The sequence below is a fragment of the Trichosurus vulpecula genome, chromosome 9 (assembly GCF_011100635.1).
Source record: "Trichosurus vulpecula isolate mTriVul1 chromosome 9, mTriVul1.pri, whole genome shotgun sequence".
NCBI classification, from domain to species: domain Eukaryota; kingdom Metazoa; phylum Chordata; class Mammalia; order Diprotodontia; family Phalangeridae; genus Trichosurus; species Trichosurus vulpecula.
In genome coordinates, this window is record NC_050581.1 from 183,476,040 (window position 1) to 183,496,317 (window position 20,278).

At 39.5% G+C, this 20,278-nt stretch overlaps 1 protein-coding gene across 1 annotated transcript in view; it reads left to right on the forward strand.

Moving 5' to 3' along the window:
- Positions 1 to 11,407: 11,407 nt before the first annotated feature.
- Positions 11,408 to 20,278, forward strand: part of FHIT (fragile histidine triad diadenosine triphosphatase) — a 467,341-nt gene continuing 458,470 nt past the window's right edge. Inside the window, 2 exon segments of the mRNA XM_036739674.1 lie at positions 11,408 to 11,424; positions 11,563 to 11,704. Coding sequence (XP_036595569.1) covers positions 11,408 to 11,424; positions 11,563 to 11,704 — 159 coding nt within the window.

A 20,278-nucleotide genomic window follows, 5' to 3' on the forward strand; every position in this document is an offset into this window, starting at 1 on the left:
TGAGGAGTGTATAACCTTTCCAAGTGATGCCCATGAGGTGAGGTGTTAGCAATTTAGTTTCGATGTCAGTCATTGAGTCGGGAACTTACGATCTCATTTTTCCTTATGTGTGTGTGTGTTTTTTTTTTCTCTTTACCCTTTCCTACTTCATGGAAAATTAATTTAGAAAAACTATCTTGCTACTAGGAATCCTCACAGCTGTGCTGCTGTTCCAAAGTGACATTATTATCACCCCTTTAGGTGACATTATGGAATCGTCACCACTAATCTGTCAGTATCTCACTATACAAATACACAGTGCTAATCACAATCTGATTTTAAACAGGAAGATCAAAGGCAAAACATCCTGGGAACTTTTAGTTCACTGTTTTTCTTTTTTTTTTTGGCTACCACATTAGGTTTGTCAAACCATTGTAACCAACTTCATTTAGAAAGAATATTCTTTTTTGGGTGTGAAACCTAAAATATACTTTTCTTTGCTGGCTCTGGAAAAAAAAAAGTTTCCTGTATGTTTAAGACATCAGGCTTTGATAGCATAGAATTTGACTTCTATCTCCATGCTTTTAATATTTATGACATTCAGTGTTAGGACTTTTAAAAAGGTCACTTGGAAATGAAATCACGTGTATTTCAAAACAGAAGAGGGACAAAAGCAAAGGAAAACACTTCTAATGAAGATCAGGCTGTGTGCCCCTCTTCCAAAAGGTCTTCACTTCATGTAGTAATTGTTGTACTACTTAATAGGCTTTCTTCTCTAAGGTGATGATATTTTACTATGGAGAGCTTTCATACATCCCTGATATTAGGGACCAAAATAAAAAGGGCTGGAGCTTTGAATTTGTTTTTGTCTTGCTTACTCTTAACAAACAAGGATCACTTTTGGTAATTAAAGATAGATTAAAAAACTCAGTCTGTAGACACTTATTAAATACCTACTGTATGCACATAATTATGCTAGTGAGGTACTAGGAGGACACAGGGTGATATAAAACTCACATACTGCTCCCAAGAGCATCATAGTCAATTGGGGAGCATATATGTATACAAATAATTATATAAGGCAAATTGAGACAATCAAAAAGCCAGGGTCCCAATAAAGGGTTACATGACCAAAAATAAGAAAAGGTCACTCACTAAAAATAGAGGTGTCACCTGAACCAGGTCTTAAGAGAAAAGAAAAACATACAGGGATCTAATTTTGGGGATGGGGGCTATGTGTGGATAACCTGAACAAGAGCACAGGAAAGGCAGAACAAGAATGTGAGATGGAAAACCAAACAGCTTGACTGAAATGTGGAGTGTGTGAAGGGGTGTATATAGTATGACATGAGGCTGGAAAGGGAGGTTGGAGTCAATCTGGGGAGGCTTCAAATACTAAGGTCAGGAATTCATATATATTTTTGGTAGTTGACTGGGATCCACTGAACTTTAACCACATAGTGATATAAGCTAGCAATTGCAACATGTAACTAAAAAGGTCTATACTGAAAAACACCTTTGGACGTATATGACCAAGAACTTTCTGGGTTGGGGATAAAGATTGGATGTACACCCACATATAATGTGTGTGTGTGTGTGTGTGTGTGTGTGTGTGTGTGTGTGTGGAAAGGGGGAATGGGGGGCAAGAGAGAGAGAGAGAGAGAGAAAGAAAGAGAGAGAGAGGGAGGGAGGGAGGGAGGAAGGGAGGGAGAAGGAGAAGGAGAAGGAGAAGGAGAAGAAGGAGAAGAAGAGTGATTTATTTTAAAATTTGAGAATTTCTTCTCCCAAGTTCTGTCCCCATTCTTTCTCATAATAATACTATACTAACTTGAGATTTCTGCTGAAGGTCTGACATTGATTCCTTTACTTTCCAACTTACAGACCTTCTAGCATCCTTTCTTCTGAATGCTGTATTAGGCATAGTCTTTTAGAAAGTATTATTAGGGGCAATTGAATTAGAGAGACTACAGTCACTTGTTTGGGATAGAACAGGGGAGATTGATGAGACATGAAGAGCAGCTATTGTGTAAGTTTACTTAGAAGACTCAAACAAGGTTAGTTCCTTTTGATGACGTGAAAATTCCCGATTAATCTTTTACCTCCTCTTTTCTTCTCTTATTTCTTCCTACTTCTTTCTCCCTCCATTCTTTGTTTCCTTCCGTCCTTCTTTTTTTGTTTCCTTCCTTGCTTGCTTCCTTCCTACCTCTTTTCTTTCCTTTCTTCCTCATTACTTTCCTTCTTTCCTCCCTTCCTATATATTATTACTTTTTTCCTTTCTAGTGTGCCTTCAAGTATGCTTTATTACTATCCCTAGGTCTTTCAAAATCCCAGCTTCCTTACAAATGAAGTAGTTGAGGCCTAGAAAGATCAGATAACTTGATCCAAATCTGTGGACCTAGTACTAGGACTCAGAACTCCAGACTCCAAAGCCAGTTCTCTTCTTGCCAATTTTCATTCTGGAAGACGCCAAATTTTGAATTCAATATTAGAGCTTGGAGGGAATTGGAAACAACTGGGTCTGACCCTTCTCTCCTTCCCCTCTCACATAACACCCCTGCCCCCATTTGACGGATGAGAAAACAGAAGTTCAGAGAGAGATCAGGATGATTTGCCCAAGGTCACATGGGGAGCAAGTTGCTGAACTGTGAAGTTGAAGGAATTCTGGCTTTGGAGTCAGGGGTCCTGAATTCAGAGCCCAGCTCTGTTGTTCACTGTCTGTTTGGTTTAAAACAAGATTTCACCTCCTTGTGGCTCTTACCTCTTCTCTAAAATGAAAGTATTGGACTAGGTTGGATGCTGTGGTTCCACCCAGCTTTTCCTCTTCTAACTCTGCCCTTTTCCCTCATCCTATTGTTTAATTCCCTTTTACCACATGACCCACTGTCCTTTCACTGACAGTCACCCCAACAACGCTTGCTGCTGCTCTTCACTGGTTCCCTTGTACCTCCTGCTCCTTGGCTCTGGCCCTTAAAATCAGCCCACACATTTTGATCAAATTAACTTGTTATACCATTAGTTCTTTTGATACCTAATCTCCTATTTCAAAAAGAACCCAATGAATCTAGTTAAGAAATTGTTTTATTCCCATGTACAACAAAATGCCTTTTGGATTAGTGGAAACATATGCTGTTGATTGGCAGTGCTTTGGCCCTAAATCCTGTTAACATCTATGTCTTTTCAAATGGTGAGATTATTTCAGTACAGATGAAACTGACTAGAACCTTAGTCTAAACCAAATTCAATTTAAGTCTTGATTAAATTTGGCTTAAATGTCGCTCCTCCTTTTTCATATCTTCACTCTCTAATTCCATCTGGGAGTGATAGTAACACGGTTCTGTGGAAAAGATCTGTTTATTCAATGTTCTCAGTATAAAGACTTCATCCAGGCACAAAGGATTGGCCATGATAGCAGGGAGAAGCCTCAGATAAGCATGTTTCAGTGACTGAGCCCAAAGAGCTAAGGGGTTTGGCCATCAGTTTAGAATCAGTGTTTCCAGTTAGATCATTGGATGGATCTTCAGTAGGTCACGGGACTGAGAATTGGAAGGACACTTAAGGGCCATCTAGTGCAGCTCCCTCATGGAATAGAAGGGAAAACCTAGGTCCAGAAAGGTTAATTATTTTGCTGAAAGTTAATCCCTTGTTTCCTCAGTTAATCGAAAAGCATCTCCTCTATTATGGGCACTTTGCTAGAAGTCAGGGATACAATGGCAAAAGTGAGACACTTCTTGCCTCCAAGAAGCTTACATTCTACTTGGAGAAACACTTTGCACATGCATAAGTATATGGCAATTTTTTTACAAAATAAGTACCATTTATTCTTTCAGGAAAAGGGGTCTGAGAAGAACACTTGATTTGAAGGTCACATCGGAGATGATTTTTGAAGAATCTCTTGAGGCAAAGGTGAGGAGGGAGGCATGGGGTCATCTGGCACAAAGGCAGGGCTGGTCTTTGACCCAGGTCCATTTTAGCTTTTACATCTTGAATCTTTCATTCATGAACACAGTGGGTTTCTTGCGGTGAATTCTAGATTCTTAGTTATACTACTATTAGTTATAGTAATTATTACATATAAGAAGTGGCATAAAAATCGTATCTAGGAAATGATTGATTGGATAAGAAGGCAGGTCAACCTTATGCAGTGAGAATGAGGGCTAACAAATATCTTGAGTGTCGAACAGGTGTCTATGGATAGTGTGAAGACCTAGGGCAGGGTTTTCAAAGTTGGGGTATGTGTTCCCCTAGGGGACATAAGAAACTTGTTAATGGTATACAGCAAGTATTTATTTGACTATGATTCTATTACAAACTTATATAACTAAAATATGTTGTTATGTGTAAAATAGCATTTTTATTAAAGGATTTTTATCTTATTTACTTATGTATTATAGTTTATATATGGTAATATATATTATATTTTATATATAATAATATGTTATGTATAATATATTTGTATAGTTTCATTTATTTTTATACAAATATTCATGGAAAACCCTGGATGTTATTTCCTTTCATATTGAATAAGGTTTATGAGGAGATTTACTGAAAGACAAGGGTTATGTGGAACAAAAAAAAAGGTTAGAAGACCTTTAGTTCATTAAATCGATCCTCTGTGGCTCTACTAGAGGACACTGACCAAAAACATCTCCTAGAACGAGAAGGCATGAGATTGCTTGTGATCTGTGCCACCACCAATGGGATCGTGGATTCATTGAAAGTAGAGAATAACTACCACAACAGAAAGTTACAAGACGAGGAGTGGGAGCAGTGGGTTAGGAGTCAGTGGATTTGGGATCTTAGCCATGTTCCCACTTATTAACTATGACATCTTGGAGGAGGAAGGTGCACTCTAACCTTGTGCTTCCATTTTCTCCACCCAAATGAAAATAGTAGCTCCTTCTTACCACAAAGCCTTGTTGCCAGAATCGAATGGGTAAGGTCATGGGTTGGAGCATTGATTCAGAGCTGGAAGGGGTTTAGAAGGTTGTCTTGTCCAATAGCTGGGATGCCGGCCTATCTAGGTGTCTTAGGCCTTCCGAAATAATTAGACTCAGTAGGAAGGTTCGCATTCAAACTTGAAGGTCAGAGTTCATAGGGATCTAGATGTAGAGCTGGAGGAAGCTCAGGGGCCATCCAGACCATTCTTTAATTTTATAGAAGAAAAAATTAAGGAAGACCCAAACAGATAGAGGGAGTTGCACCAAGGCCGTGTAGTGAATAAGTCAAGGAGCTGGGATTTGAACTCAGGTCTTGTAATTCCAAATAAATATAGTATTTGGTTATTATATTAGTACCTAGTATATTATATACATTATTTGGTTATTTTATATAGTATATTATTATATAGAGTATATACCATCTAGTCATTATATAGCATAATATTAATAATAATTAAACATTGTGATTAAGAACAGTGCCCACCTAGATTTTTTGAGGAGGAGGGGTCCCCCTACCTGTAATTTCCAGGTTACTGTCCACTCTCAGGAACAGCTTCCTTTACCAATGCAAATCAGCACCTTCTTTGCAATTTAGATGATCAGATTTGACTGCTGGCACTAGGTATTTATTGCTCAGAATCACAGAAGCTGTATGGGTCAGAGGCCGACCTTGAGCCTAGGGTTTCTGAGTCTGAAGAGGGCTCTCTACCCACTAGGCCAACTGGATAATGGCTTTCAAAGCCAGCATCATCAAGGAAGTCCATTCTGGCACCTGGCTCAACAAACTACTGCAAAGGTGGTTTGAAATGGAAGCTCGTGGAATCAACCAGTCAACAAACATTAAGTACTTACATTGTGTCAGTCACTGTGAGGGGATGTAAAGAAGAAAAAAAATGAGACAGTCTTTGACTCCAAGGTCAAATTACTGAAAACTTTTTAAAAAAGTAATAAAATATTGTTGTTCAATCATTCAGCCAACTCTTCTTGACCCCCATTTAGGGTTTTCTTGGCAAAGATACTGGAGTAGTTTGTCATTTCTCCAGCTCCTTTTACAGATGAGGAAACTGAGGCAAACAGGGTTAAATGACTTGCCCCTAGGAAGTATCTGAGGCAGAATTTTAATTAGGAGCTTTCTGACTCCAAGTCCAGCGATTTATTCCCTGCTGTAACTAAATGCCTAAAGTTATCAACCCATGAGACAAGAGCTTTGTAGACCATAGAAAGCAATGGATATGTAAGTTGTGGTCACTGTTATTATTATTATTGCATGCTACTGTACCACTTAGTATGCATAAAGACCTAACATTTGTCAGGGGCACAATATTTATCAGTTCAATTAAGCGAATACTTATAAGCCCAGTCACTTGAACTGTTAATTAATGCTTAATTGTATAATTGCTCACACCTGCAAATTTTTCCCCCCAATTGGCAAGAGATTCAGTCCCCAGGTGAGTAGAATTTTAGATTTTTTTTTTCAAAAAAAAAAATGTTCAAGGAATCAAAAATCCAGTGGTATCTTCCAGGATTTTGCGACCTAGCACGGAGAGAGGATGCGGTGCTGGCGTTTGAATCAGAACAAAATGAGTTCGAGTACAATTAATCGATATTTATTTAAACCTACTATGCGCCAGGCACTGGGATGAGCTCTAAGTTGCTGAGCAGTCTGCAGGACTACTAGCTAGGTGCCTGAGGATGAGTCATAACCTCTGAACTTTGGGTTCCTTATCCTTAATGTCAGAGGCCATGGTTGTTTCTGGAGCTGGGGAATAACACAAGAGGTGTATCTGAAAATTAATATGACAGTAAGCTATAGGATCTTTTGAACTGAAGAGAGTAAAATCCATTTGGAGTCAATGACACGGACGTGTGGAGAGGGTGGGGTGAAGAAAGCCTGGGTCAGGTTGGTGGCAGTGAGGATAGCAAATAATTAGTTTGTGTGTATGTGTGTGTGTGGTATTTTAAGGTTTACAAAATGATTCATGTATATTAAGTCATTTTATCTCAACACCCTTGTGAAGTAGGTGCTATTATCATCCCCATTTGAAATAACTTTTCCCTGGTTATACATCTAGTAAATGTTAGAGGTGTAATGCAAACCCAGGCCTTCCTAATTCCACATCTAATGTGTTGTATCTACCTCTGATGCACTGCCTAGGAAAGAAAAGAAAGAAAAGATGGGGGTGGGCACAACTAGGTGGTAAAATGGATGGAGCACTGGCCATCAAGTCAGGAGAAACTGAGTTCAAATTTGGCCTCAAACAACTCAATCACTGTGTGGCCCTGGGCAAGTCACTTAACCCTGATTGCCTCAAAAAAAAAATGGGTGCGGGACAATGAGGGAAGAATTGATAGGATTTTGTGACTGATTAACTCATAGAGCTACAACTAGAGCTAGAATCAACCAATCGATAAACATTCATTAGGTACCCACTCCAGCCAGGCACTGTGCTAAGTACCAGGGATACAAAAAGAAGGAAAAGGCAGTCCCTGACTCAAAGAGCTTATGATCCAACGGGGATAATGTGCAAACAAATATATACAAAGCAAATTAGAAATAATACATACAACAAATAAATAATGAATGCATAAATAAAAATTAAATTGAATTTTAAAAATAAATAATTAAGAGAGGGCAGGCACTGGAATGAAGAGGGATTGGGGAAGGCTTCTTGTAGAAGGTAGAATTTTTTGTCTGACCCACTCACTTTTAGATGATCAAACTTGGGCCCTGGGAGATTCGATTTGTCTAAAATTACATAAGTAATTGCAACATAGGTGGGATTTGAAGGAGAAGAGGAACAAGCCTATATTAAGTACATTCACCTACTATGTGCCAGTCACTGTACTAAGCACTTTCTAAATATTTGATCCTCATAGAAACTCTGGGAGATTGGTGCTATCTCATTCCCATTTTATTGTGATGGAAACCAAGGCAAATAGAGGTTAAGTGACTTGCCTGGCATGACAACTAGTCTGAGGATAGATTTGAATTCAGGTCTTCTGATTCCTGGCCTCAAGCTCTATCTACTGCACGAAGGCAAGAGATGGGATGTTATGTCCATGGAACAGCAAGTTAGCTGTTTGTCTGGAAGAGTTCATTAAGATAAAATCACTCTGGAAAGTTAGCAGGAGTCTGAGTGTAAAGAGGTCGAAATGCCACCCAGAGGGGTTTGAATTTTATTCTCAAAGCAATGAGGAGCAATTGAAGCTTCACGAGGAGGGGAATAACATGGTCAGACCTTACTATGAGGTCTATGGATTTGGATTTGGCAGCTGTGAGGAGGTTGGATTGGATAAGCGATAGAAATGAGAAACACTGGAGACAAGGAAACCAGTTAGGAGAAGTCCTCTGAGACTCTAGATAGTGTCCAGACAAACTGCTCACTTTTTGGGGGGTGGTAGGGTGTGGCAATTTAGATGCCCATCTCTAGAGATGACCAGGGGTTTCAAAATTCTTTCATCGACACTTGTCTCATTTACTGTTGTAAAGTGTTGTTTTGTACCTTAGTGAATTCCACCATCCACTGGGTCAAGGTCCCCCGTGTGTCAAAGATCACATCATTCCCTTCCCATTTATTTTTTCACCTATTCAAGGAGGTCTTTGAGGATGTCACTTCAGGCTTCTGTCAGCTCCCTTCTACCAAGTGAATGTGAAATTCCTTCACCGAACTTCCTGGGGAGGCCTTGAGCTCAATCTTTTGCAGGAAACAAACAGAACCTGACATTTAAACCCTTCAATGCTTTCTGGCGCCTTCCCAGATTCTGTCTGATGTATTCAATGGCTTGGTGTTTTTGTTTAGTTGCTGGACTAACAAGCTATATTTTGATGGAATCTTTGGGGAAGCTCAAATACACCAGAATCCCCACAGGGACATGAGGATGGTGGTTGAAATAGCAAAGAACACGGATGCCTTCTGATGTGCCTCTCTCTCTCTTAGGAGATCTATGTGTGTGAAGGTGCTTTGAAAGCTAGGAGTATTAAACAAATGCAATGTATTATATGGATCCCTGTTTGAGGGAAGTAGAGTTGATTGACAGTCAGTAAAAAATGAATATTTGATAAGTAGGGTACATATTCACATATACACATTTCCTCCATGGGAAGGAAATTAAAGGATACTGAATGCATGCTTGAGTACTCAGTTTACCAGAGTACTCAGAGTATTATAGTTTATTGAGTTTTCTGGTCCATTTGAAAAACTTTGTCATTTAGGAAAAAAAAGAAAAAACAAACCATCTTTCTGAAAGGTATTCATCCACTTTTGTGCCTTACTTCAAAAATCAAGTGTTAGTAAAGCATTCACATTCATTTGACGTCGTGATCTGGTGCCTCACAGTCACCGGTTTGAAGACCAATTATTATGAGACTTTTCTATATATTACTATAAGGACATTGGAGATATAATTAAATCTGCAATTGCCCTTGGACAAACCCTGCAGTTATTAGAGGCTTGACATTAGCTTACTTTCTTGTGATTTCCCTCTTTTTCCTATGATATAAGTATAAAATTATACTTTAATTGAAGGTTGTTAAGTATTCTGATTATTTGAATGAATGAAAAATATTCATGAAGCATTTAATTTGGCAAACCATTTGGGTATGATTATTGTCTGTATTGTGATTCAAATGGTTTTCCTTTTATTGTAAAAGGTAACTGCTCTTAAGCATGGACCTAAATATCAAAACCGGTACTTGCCACTCCTTGGCTCAAGGACAGGGGCTGTTTCATTGTGGTCTTTGCATACAGTGCTTGGTACATAGTAGGCTCTTAATAAATATTTGGTGATTGATTGAAGAAGGAGTTTTTTGTGGCTGAAGATTGATGGTGTCACTTGATGTCATTAGCATTCTCTCTTAGCACTCTGTGTCACCAGGCTCTGTAGGAACAAAGACTAAAAAATGCCCTACCTACCCCGCTTCACTCCAGTGAGCCTGCCCACCAACCCATCTGCAATCTGACAGGCAGAAGGAAGCCCTTTGACTTTCTTGTACCCATTCCCATTTTCCCTGTCCTAGGTGGATACACTGTCCCCACACTCCTCTCCCCAACCCCACCTCTGGGGAAGGGCACCAAGAAGAGTCCCTACTCTACTCCCAAACTGGGTCTAACGGTGGTGGGTTAGGCATCTGCAGCCATCCTCCTTCTTGCTGAGTAGATATGACCTCTTAACTACTTGCATGGGCATGAAGGTCACCGAATGCAATCCTTACTGCAAAATAAAGAGTCACTAGGCCTAACTCTGTCCTCTCACGATCAGACTCTGAGGGATTGATGTCTTCTTATCTATCAGTTTTCCCTGGGACTGCTGGGCCTTGCCATCTACACTATAGCAATACCCTTAAGAGTGATCACCAGGGGTATCTATCCAACCTTTGACTGAACCTTCCCATGGGTTAGATTGCAAGCTCTTTGAGAGGCAGTATTGTCTCACTTTTCTATTGTATCCTCAGCATTTGGCATTTAATAAATGTTTTTTAATTTATTTATTCACATTATACTTTTTCTCTTGCAAAAAGCTGAGGCCAGTTACAACAGGCCAGTGATAAAGATTAAGAAAGAAACTTTCTCTCTCCAGAAAAGCCATGATAATATTTGAGCTTGAAGACAGCAGTTAAGATCATGTGAATACTCAATAGTTGCTTCTTGAATGAATGAATGAGTGAATGAAACCATTTCAAATCCATAAACAGTTATTGAGTAGCTACTTTGTGCAAGGAGCAGCTCGGTGGCACAGTGGATAGAGTTCCAGGCCTAAAGTCAGGAAGACTCATCTTCTTGAGTTCATATATATCCTCAGACACTTACTAATTATGTGACCCTGAACAAGTCACCTAACCCTGTTTGCTTCAGTTTCCTCATCTGTAAAATGAGTTGGAAAAGGAAATGGTAAACCATTCCAGTATCATTGCAAAAAACCCAACAACAACAACAACAACAGAATCAAATAGGATCATAACAGTCAGACATGACTGGAAAATGACCTATGTACAAAGAATGTTCTAGATGCTGTGGATAAAAAACCAAACAGGAAGCCATTTCTGTGCTCCAGAAGCTTACATTCTTTTAGGTAAAGTGATTTATAAGCTAACTGGAAGGAGGGAGGGCCTTCCATCATGAGGTGGGATGAAGATTGGAGAAGTCCTTAGGGAGCTGGTGGCATTTGAGCTGAGTCTTGAAGGATGATCAGGCTCTATAAAAGTAATGATAGAAGAAATGAAAGTTTGGTGAATGGCTGTGCAATACACATGTGTTGGATGTGGAATGGTAGGTCTGGGGTTGGAAATGGAATTAGTGTCAACGATAGGGTTAGTGCAATGGGTAGAGGACTTGGCCTGCAGTCAGGAACACCTGAGTCCAAATCCTGCCTCAGATACTTGCTTGCTCTGTGACCCTCTCTCTGCCTCAGTTTCCCGTAGTGTAGAATGGAGATAATAGTAGCCCCTACCTCCTCAGATGATGATGATGGTGATGATGGTGATGATGACGACAATGACGATGATGATTAGGTATGGTCAGTAGACTTGTTGGCTATAATATAGAGTACACGAAAAGGCAATGTGAAATGGAATTGGAAAGACAGACAGGATGCAGATTGTATAGGAATTTGAAATAAGGCTATCGAGTTTACGTATTTTATCCTGGAGGTATAGAGATCCACGGAGTGGTTTTGAGAAGCGCAATGTAATGACCAGACCTGTGCTTTGGAAAGATTTTCTGGCCAGCTATATGAAGGCTGGTTGGCAGCACAGACACCAATTACGAAGATATAATAGTCTATGGCAAGAGGTAAATGAGGGCCTGATCTAGGGTGTTGATTCTGTAGGTGAAGAGAAGGGATGGATGTGAAAGATCTGGTAAGAGAATTAACAGGACTGGGCAAATGATTGGATGGGGAAGGTGAGAGAGGAGTGGCAAGGATGATTTTGTGGTTATTAAACTGGGCTTCTGGGTAGAAGGTGGCACCCTCAACAGAAGCAGGAAAGCCTGAGGGAGAGAAGATATTGGGGAGGGAGGACTATGATGACTTCCATTTTGACATATGTTGCATTTGAGATATTATTAGGAAATCTAGGTGGAAATGTCCACTATGAGATGTGGGGAAGCTCTAGACGCTAAGGGTAGATAGATAGACTGGTTTTGATAGATAGATAGATAGATAGATAGATAGATGGTACAGACAGATAGAAATATGATATGTGTGTGTGTGGGTGTGGGTGTGTGTGTGTGTGTGTATGGGTCAAACAGATGATACTTGAATGAAGTCACTAAGGGAGAAAGTAAAAAGAAGTCACTAAGGGAGAAAATAAAGAGAAAAGAAGAGAGGGCCTCAGACCAAGGCTTGAGGAGCACTCATGCTTAGTGGGAGTGGTTGACTGATGATGATAAAAATATACTTATACTTCTCTAAATGACTTAAAATTCCTGATGTTGTTCTAAAAAAAGATCAAAATGGATACCACAAGTCTAAATTGACATCTATTGTGTTTAGAAGAAAAATGTACTGATTCAATTGGGTCATCCCTCTACACAAGTACTTTGTGAGTGCTTACTGATAGAATGACTGTTGGACAGCAATTCCCAAAGATTGCCTTCATGTCAACCAAAAACACAGGCTAGGAGATTGTGTACGAGGTACTTTAGCAAGATACAAGACCTTCCAAGATCGATATCCACAGAGCAGCCTGGACAGTTGATTAGTTAAACTGTGATGTGTTGGATACTAGCTTTTCTGCCTCTTGACAGATGGGACTAACAAGTCCTTTATGTCCTGAATCATTAAAGAGGAAATCAAGGGTGAAATAAGAGAGTTCCTTTCTCTTATGGCCTGCTTAAGAGGAATGTAGTTACAATTATCTATATTTTATAATAGAATTTTTTTTGCTTAGAAAAACTTAGTAACATTCTTTATGTACGTGTACATGCATGTACAAATGGACGTGTATTCAAACCTCTCTCTAGCAGTGATGGGCATCTATGTAGATAGAGAGAATGATTAGGTGAAAATAAAAGTCGTGTGACTAAGCACATCATCAATATCTTTATGAGCATCCTCATTTTATGTTAAAATATAATGAATTCACTGGAATATTGGAAAGACATTATTAGAAATAAGTACTTCAGATACTACTGTGCCATACAATTCCTTATTCTTGTTATCATGTCCAGTGCTATAGGTGATCTGAGTGTTACATTTCTAAGAAGCAACAGGGAAAAGAAAACACTTTAGGATCATAGCTCTTTAGCTAGAAGAGACCTCAGGAACTATCTAAGTTCAACCTCCATTTTTTACAGTTGTGGAAACTGAGGCAAATGGAGGTTAAGTGCCTTGCTTGTGGTCACACAGAAAATAAACATCAGATGTAGGCTTTGAATACAGATCCCCTGACTCCAGGGTTGACCATCTTTTCCCTTCCTGAGTTGGAGATCCCATTTCTTTTTAGCAGCATAAGGATGGTGCGACCCCTGATCTTGCCATCCCCCACAAGTGTTTCACTGCTATGGTCATGAACTCCAAAATTTCTTTATCTGGTCTTAATTTTTTCTCATTCCACTTTTCCTTATGCCTCCCAAGATTCAACTTTCTCATCTTTTCCCATGACATCAATTCTTCAGGTCTTTCTCAGACCATCACCCCACACTTGCTACACTCTCTTGTCTCCTTAGTGAAATAGTTCCATTCTCATATTTGAGTATTCTTACTGAAATCTTTTGTCCTCTACCCTGTGGGGAGAAAGGGAGAGGAAATAAGCATTTCTGTAGCCCCTATGTGCCAGTCTCTTTGCTAGGTGCTTTTAAAAAAATAAACATTAGCTCGTATTATCCTCATAGCAACCTTGTGAAGTAGCTGCTATTATTATGCCTATTTTATGGTAAAGGAAACTGAGGTAAATGAAGGTTAGGTGACTTGCTCAGGGTCACACAGCAAGATAGTGTCTGAGGCCAGATTTGACTTAAAGCCTTCCTGACTCCTGGCCCAGTGTTCCATTTACTGTACCACCAACTGCCTTAAAGGTAAGACCAACCTGCTTAAAATGGCTCAGAAATGATGCAATGTTCACCAAGGGACTGCTGCAATTAGTGTCAGAAGACTTCAGACCCTGAAGACATCACTGTGGACAGCAACAACTCAGGGAAAGAGGCCAGGTTTCTTTTTTTATTATTAACATATCTCTAAACATCCTCACTGAGCATTAAAATACTATGACTATATTGGGACATTGATAAATGACTCAAGTTAGTTGGAAAATTAATATACCAACGGCACAAAAACCTCATATAAAGGTAAAATTGTATAAAGCCATTTGAGTGCCCATCACATTGGATAGAGTCCTCCAATATACCCCTCCTCCTCATGTCAGGGCCTTTGCTCCTGTGCCCTGTGCCTTTCCACACCCCCATCTTTGCTTGCTGCAGCTCCACCATCCTTTAACGATCCATCCAATTGCCCTCTCCACGGAGCTTTCCCCAATCTCCTCCCTCAATAATGACTTCAGGCCTCATCAAGCATTCCATTTTTTGCCTCTTGTGTACTTGGGCAGCTTGGCGCTGTTGATAGAATGTTGGACTTAAGTCAAGAAGTCCTTAGTTTCATGCTGGCCTTAGACATTTTTAGCTGTGTGACCCCAGGCAAGTCACTCAAACCCTCTTAGGCACAATCTCTTCATCTGTAAAATGGGGATAATAGGAACACCTACTTAACAGGGTTAGTATAAGGATCCAATTACACACACACACACACACACACACACACACACACACACATACACACACACAGATAGACAGACAGACATATGCAAAGGTCAGTGCTTGGATGATAAATCATAGCTATTTCTATTTTCTGCCTGGGGAAAATGCCGATTAAGTTGTAGGCCATTACACTTTGCCTAGTTTCCTTTTGGTCTGTTTTAATGACTTCTTCTAGAGACACTAGGGCATTGTCTAACTTAAGTCACGTTGGCTCATCCTTTCAGATATTATAATTGTCCTGTGACCTCACTCGTGTAGTTATTTCTCCCAGTGATGCAGACCAAGACTCGTCCATGCCTGCCCATCTCGTGGAATTCTCATCCATGTTCTCCCAGCAGTTCGTCACAGGGGACTCACCAAACATAATGGTTTTCCCTAATTTTCTCTTGACACTGCATACTTACCAATGGAACACATAAGTTGCCAATGTTATCTCTGCCAAAGTGGGAGAAAGTGTTTGTACTCTGAAAATTCTTACCACGCAGGAAGTCCAGCATCATTCTCATTCGCACAATTCCCGAATCACATCCTTTGAACTGCTTATTTGTCAGTAAATGTTTGTTGGTTACTAGTTACCAGAAAAGATCTGGAGTCAAAAGACCTAGATTGGAGTCCTGCTTCTGCAATTTAGCTTGGGCAAACCCCTTGGCTTCTTTGTGCCTCAGTTTCTTCTTCAGTAAAATGGTTGTAATGATGATATGAGATCACAGATGTTAAGTGCTTTATAACCAGAAATGTGTTTACTTCCACTTTGGGAAGAAGGCCCATTTCTCTGAGAGATGGACATAGTCTCTCCTAGCTTACCGAACTCTCTTTCAGGATCATAAATGAGGAACTTGGAACAAGAATACAAAGTATTCTTTTAAGTTAGTGTTTATTTTAATTATTTCTTGCTTACTGCAGATAAGAGCTAAATGTGTTTATCTAAAAAAAAAATCCAATACACAGTCAATTGATTGATTCTGTTTTGTCTTGGTAGATTGCCTCATATGTTCAAGACACCCTTCATGGGGCTGTACGTAGGGACACAGATATGTAAGGAACCTGGTCTCTGCTCTTCTGGAACTTAGTGTCTGGGAGATCACATGGAACCTGTGTCCTACCTATTCTCCTCTCCTCTCTGCCCCTGTGCCACTTGAGGGACTCATGTTTCAGCCACCATATCTTCTTTCTTTTCTTTGGAGACAATTAGGACAACCACCATATCTTGCTGACCCTTTGTTCTTGTTAACTCAGTAAAGCGTTGGCTCATCTCTTTCTTATTATCAATAACATTAGAGAAAATGCATGAAATAACGGCTACTTGCTCCTAGTTTGAAGTCTGATGCACAGTGTCTGGGTCTGAGAGTTGGGTCTGTGTGCTTGTGAATGTACGGTCAAGATTGCCAAGCAACATTTATGAAAAGGAAGTGGGATGGTTGGATAACACCAGGTGGCTGGAGTATAAAAAATATAATTATAGTCCTTTGAAAAATGACTTCTATCATTGAAGAGATGCCCATCAACTGAGGAATGGCTAAGCAAGTTGTGGTATGTGATTGTAATGGAATATTTATTATGCTACAAGAAATGAGAAGCAAGATGATTTCAAAAAAACCTGGAAAGACTTATGTGAACTGATGCATAGTGAAGTGAGCAGAACCAGGAGAATGTTGAACACATTCATAGCAATACTGTTTAAAGAGGAACTGTGAGTGACTTAGTTATTCTCAGCAATATAATGATCCAAGATAATCCCAAAGGACGAATAATGTAGCATTCTATCTGTCTCCAGAGAAAGAACTCATATTGTTTGAATACGGACTGAAGCATGCTATTTTCACTTTTTAAATTTTTTTCTTTTGTTATAGTCTTCTTGAATGAAAAGACTAATATGGAAACGTTTTACCTAATTGCACACGTATAACCTCTGTCTGATTGCTTGCCATCTTGGGAGTGGGGGAGGAGTGAGGGATGGAATTTGGGACTCAAAACTTAAAAAAAAATTAAAAAATTTTTAAAAAAAGGAAAAATGACTTCCATTGCATGACTCACCAAAGCAAACTCTGTTATAGCAGTGCTCATTCCAAACAGAAGAATCCTAAATCTTTGAGTTGGAAGGGACATTGTAGGCCACTATTATACACCTGAACAATAATCCCCTCTGCAGTAGATCCAGCCTTTACATGAAGCTCTCCAGGGATGGGGAGCTCACTAATTCCCAAAGCAGATTATTCCACTCTTGGGCAGCTCTGATGTTTAGGAATTGTTTTTTTCCTGATATCATGCCAGCAGTTTCTCCTTTGTAAATTCTCTACCCATTACTCTTGGTTCTATTCTCTGAGGCAAAGTAGAGTAACTATAATGGCATCTCCAGAAAAGAAGAGAAGAGGAGAGGTGGAGGAGTGGCAAGGGGACAAGAGGAGAGGAGAATGTTGGATGGACTATTCCATTTTATTTCTTCTAAGTAATTATGTATTTGTCTTTGATTTCCATTCTTTAAATAAGTCATACAGAATGGCCCTGCTCTTCAACAATATTATCCTTTGCTTATAACACAACAGATATTTCAACTATATTATTGAAATGGAACACCAATTTGGTGGAGTTGATGTATTGTTGGTTCTGTGGGTTTAGCTTCAGTCACAATGTAAGAGAGAAAGGATCCTATGACTCATATTCAGGAATCCTGGGTTCTTGCCTGGCTTGGCGACTGTTTTGTGTGACCTTGTATAAGTCATTTCCCATCTTGAGACATCAGTTTTCTCATCTGTAAAAAATGTGGGAATTGGATTCAATGTCAAGTAAGTCTCCTTCAAACTCAGTCTTATGTCTGTGAGTAATTGTTCAAGGCTAGTGACTATAGGTAAGACTAGATAATAAATGTTCCTGGTTCCTTTCATCTGGGTGAATTTCATTTGACAATTTTTCTAATTAAAGAAATCTCCATATGGCATGGTGATTCATCAGTGGCTTCATCATTCCTAGAAGGATTTCCCTAGTTTTCAATCTCAGCTACTAATTATTAAAAATCTCTATCAACGCTGCCAAAAAATGAATCGGATTAATATAAACACCCTTGAGATGCTTTTTTCTCTAACAAGGTTGCTCAGAAACGGAGGAATTTTTTTGGTGTGTGTGTGTGTGTTTGTGTATGTAGGAGTGAATATAACTGTGCCTACATATATGTGCCTATGTGTGTCTATATACATAGAGGTCTCTGGCTGTTTTGAAAGGATAGGTGAAAGTGTAATAAAATGTCAATTTTTAACTGGCCAATACCATTCTTAGTCTTCTTTGAACTCCTACTATGCTGTAGTCAGCAATATGTTATCTCATCAACTAAGTTATAAGATCCTTGAGGAAAAGAAGTGTATTTTATATTTCTCCTGAAGAATGACCTATCGGGCAGAGCACTAGAGTTGGAATCAGGAAGACAAAGGTTCAAATACAGTCTCTGAAACTTATCATCGGCAATGTGGCCATGAATAAAGCTCTCAGACGTTTGAGACTCGGTTTCTTTTTCACAAAAGGATGATAATGCCTTTAAAATGAGCTAAGGTATTAGTTCTTGGCTCGCCCTATGCATTTAATAAATGCTTATTGACTTGTTTATTTTAAAGTGCTTAGCGAACCTCAAAACCTCATACAAAACCAACTGCCATCATTATCACCTCCTCGTCTTTGACAACGGAGTTTAGATAGAAATGATTCTAGAGCAATTTGCTAACCTAATATGATTTCTTTATTTTTAATTTTTCTATGGATCCAATGTATGTTTTCTGCAATTGAACAAAAGTATTAGAACACCAGTTCATCTTTTCTGGGATCACTAGGAACAGGCCTGGTATGACTCCAGAGCATGTCCTCCCCAACTCTCTCTGTCTCTCTCTCTCTCATTATTGCCTTTTCTCCTCAGGATATTTTTTTCTTTAGCTCACTTTTTAAAACTCATCATCATTCTTTTGGATGTTTTAATGATCAGTATTCAGGATGTTCTAAGCCAAATTGACAAAATAAATAGAGATAAATTACTGGGATTGGATTGCATCATCCAAGAAGTTTTTAAAGAATTCAAGGATGAAATTGGGGGATCGTTATCAAAAATGCTTAACCTACTATTATAAAAGGATACCATGCCGGAAGCTTGGTAAATTTCCCCTGACACTCTTGGTCATAAGAAAGATGTGAGGCAGCATGGTAGGATAAGAGTCTGAGGACTTGGGTTTAAATCTCACCTCTGACCCTTAATACCTGCGTGACCATCAACAAATCATTTAATCTCTCTGAGTCACAGTTGTCTTGTTTATAAATTGAGGGAATTGGACTCCATGGCCTCTGATCTCACAGTTTACATTCTAAAAGGAGATGAGATGCGAAGCCATTTTATATGATGTACATGAAGTACAAGGGGGGTGTTCAGAGTTGGATTCCTGGAGGAGGGGGCACTTGAGTTGGGTTTTAAAATATGAGCAGAAACTGAATAAGTAAAGAGAAGGAAGAAGGGCACTATAGGCACAGGGTATCTGAGCAAAGATGCAGAGGTGCAAGAGCATAGCATGTGTTTCAGGGAAAGACTCATCCATTTTGTGTGAAGCATGGAATGTGTAGATGAGATGATAAAGTGGTCTCTGATTGTGGAGAGCCTTGAATTCCAAGAAAGGTTTTTGCTTGATAGGCAGTAGGGAGCTCCTGTAGATTTTTGAGAAGAGGAGAGACATGATCAGAACTATATATAAAGGCTGAGGTATGAAAAATGGGTCAGCTGGGTGTCACAGTAGATAGAGGGCCATGCCTGAAGTCAGGAAGACTCATCTTCTTAGGTTCAAATTCGGCCTCAGACACTTACTAGCTGTGTGACCCTGGGCAAGTCACTTAACCCTGCAAGCCCCAGTTTCCTCATCTGCAAAATGAGCTAGAGAAAGAAATGGCAAACCACTCCAGTATCTTTGCCAAGAAAACCCCAAAAGGGGATCATAAAGAATCAGGCATAATTGAAAAATGACCAAACAATGAAAAATGAATTAGAGGAGAAAGGGTCAGTGAAGGGAAATAGACCAGTTAAGAAGTTCCTAACTTGTGGGTAGTCATAAAGGCCTATGTTAGGATAATAGACAAGAAACAGAGAGGAGAAAATGAATGTGAGAGAGGTTATGATGGTACTTTGAAACAACTGAGTAATTGACTGGAATCTAGGATTGTTGACTGATTTCCAGCACTTGTCAGACTGCCCCCTTTATCATCTGAAAGACTGTACCCAGCAGTTGTTCTGGTGGGGCAACCTGCTCAAAATGCTCTTGGACAAGTAAGACGAAATGCCTGTCAAATCAACTTTGGAATTAATAATGTGAAAATATTGCAAATAATTAAAACAAATTCGGTTAAGTGCAATCAGAGCTTAGTTACTGCAGAGCTGCTGATGGAGTATATATGCTTAATTGTTTTGGCCTCTACATTTTGCTGTCCTAGGACAAAGCCCTACTCACTCCATCCTAGTTATGGCTCCAACCAACTTTTCCGATGAGACTCATTAAAGTCAAGACTGGTTTCTCCATAAGCCACACAACCATCACCTAAACTCCCTGTGTCCTTGAGGTGTCCTGTCAGTGATATCCAATGAAGATGGTTGAAAAA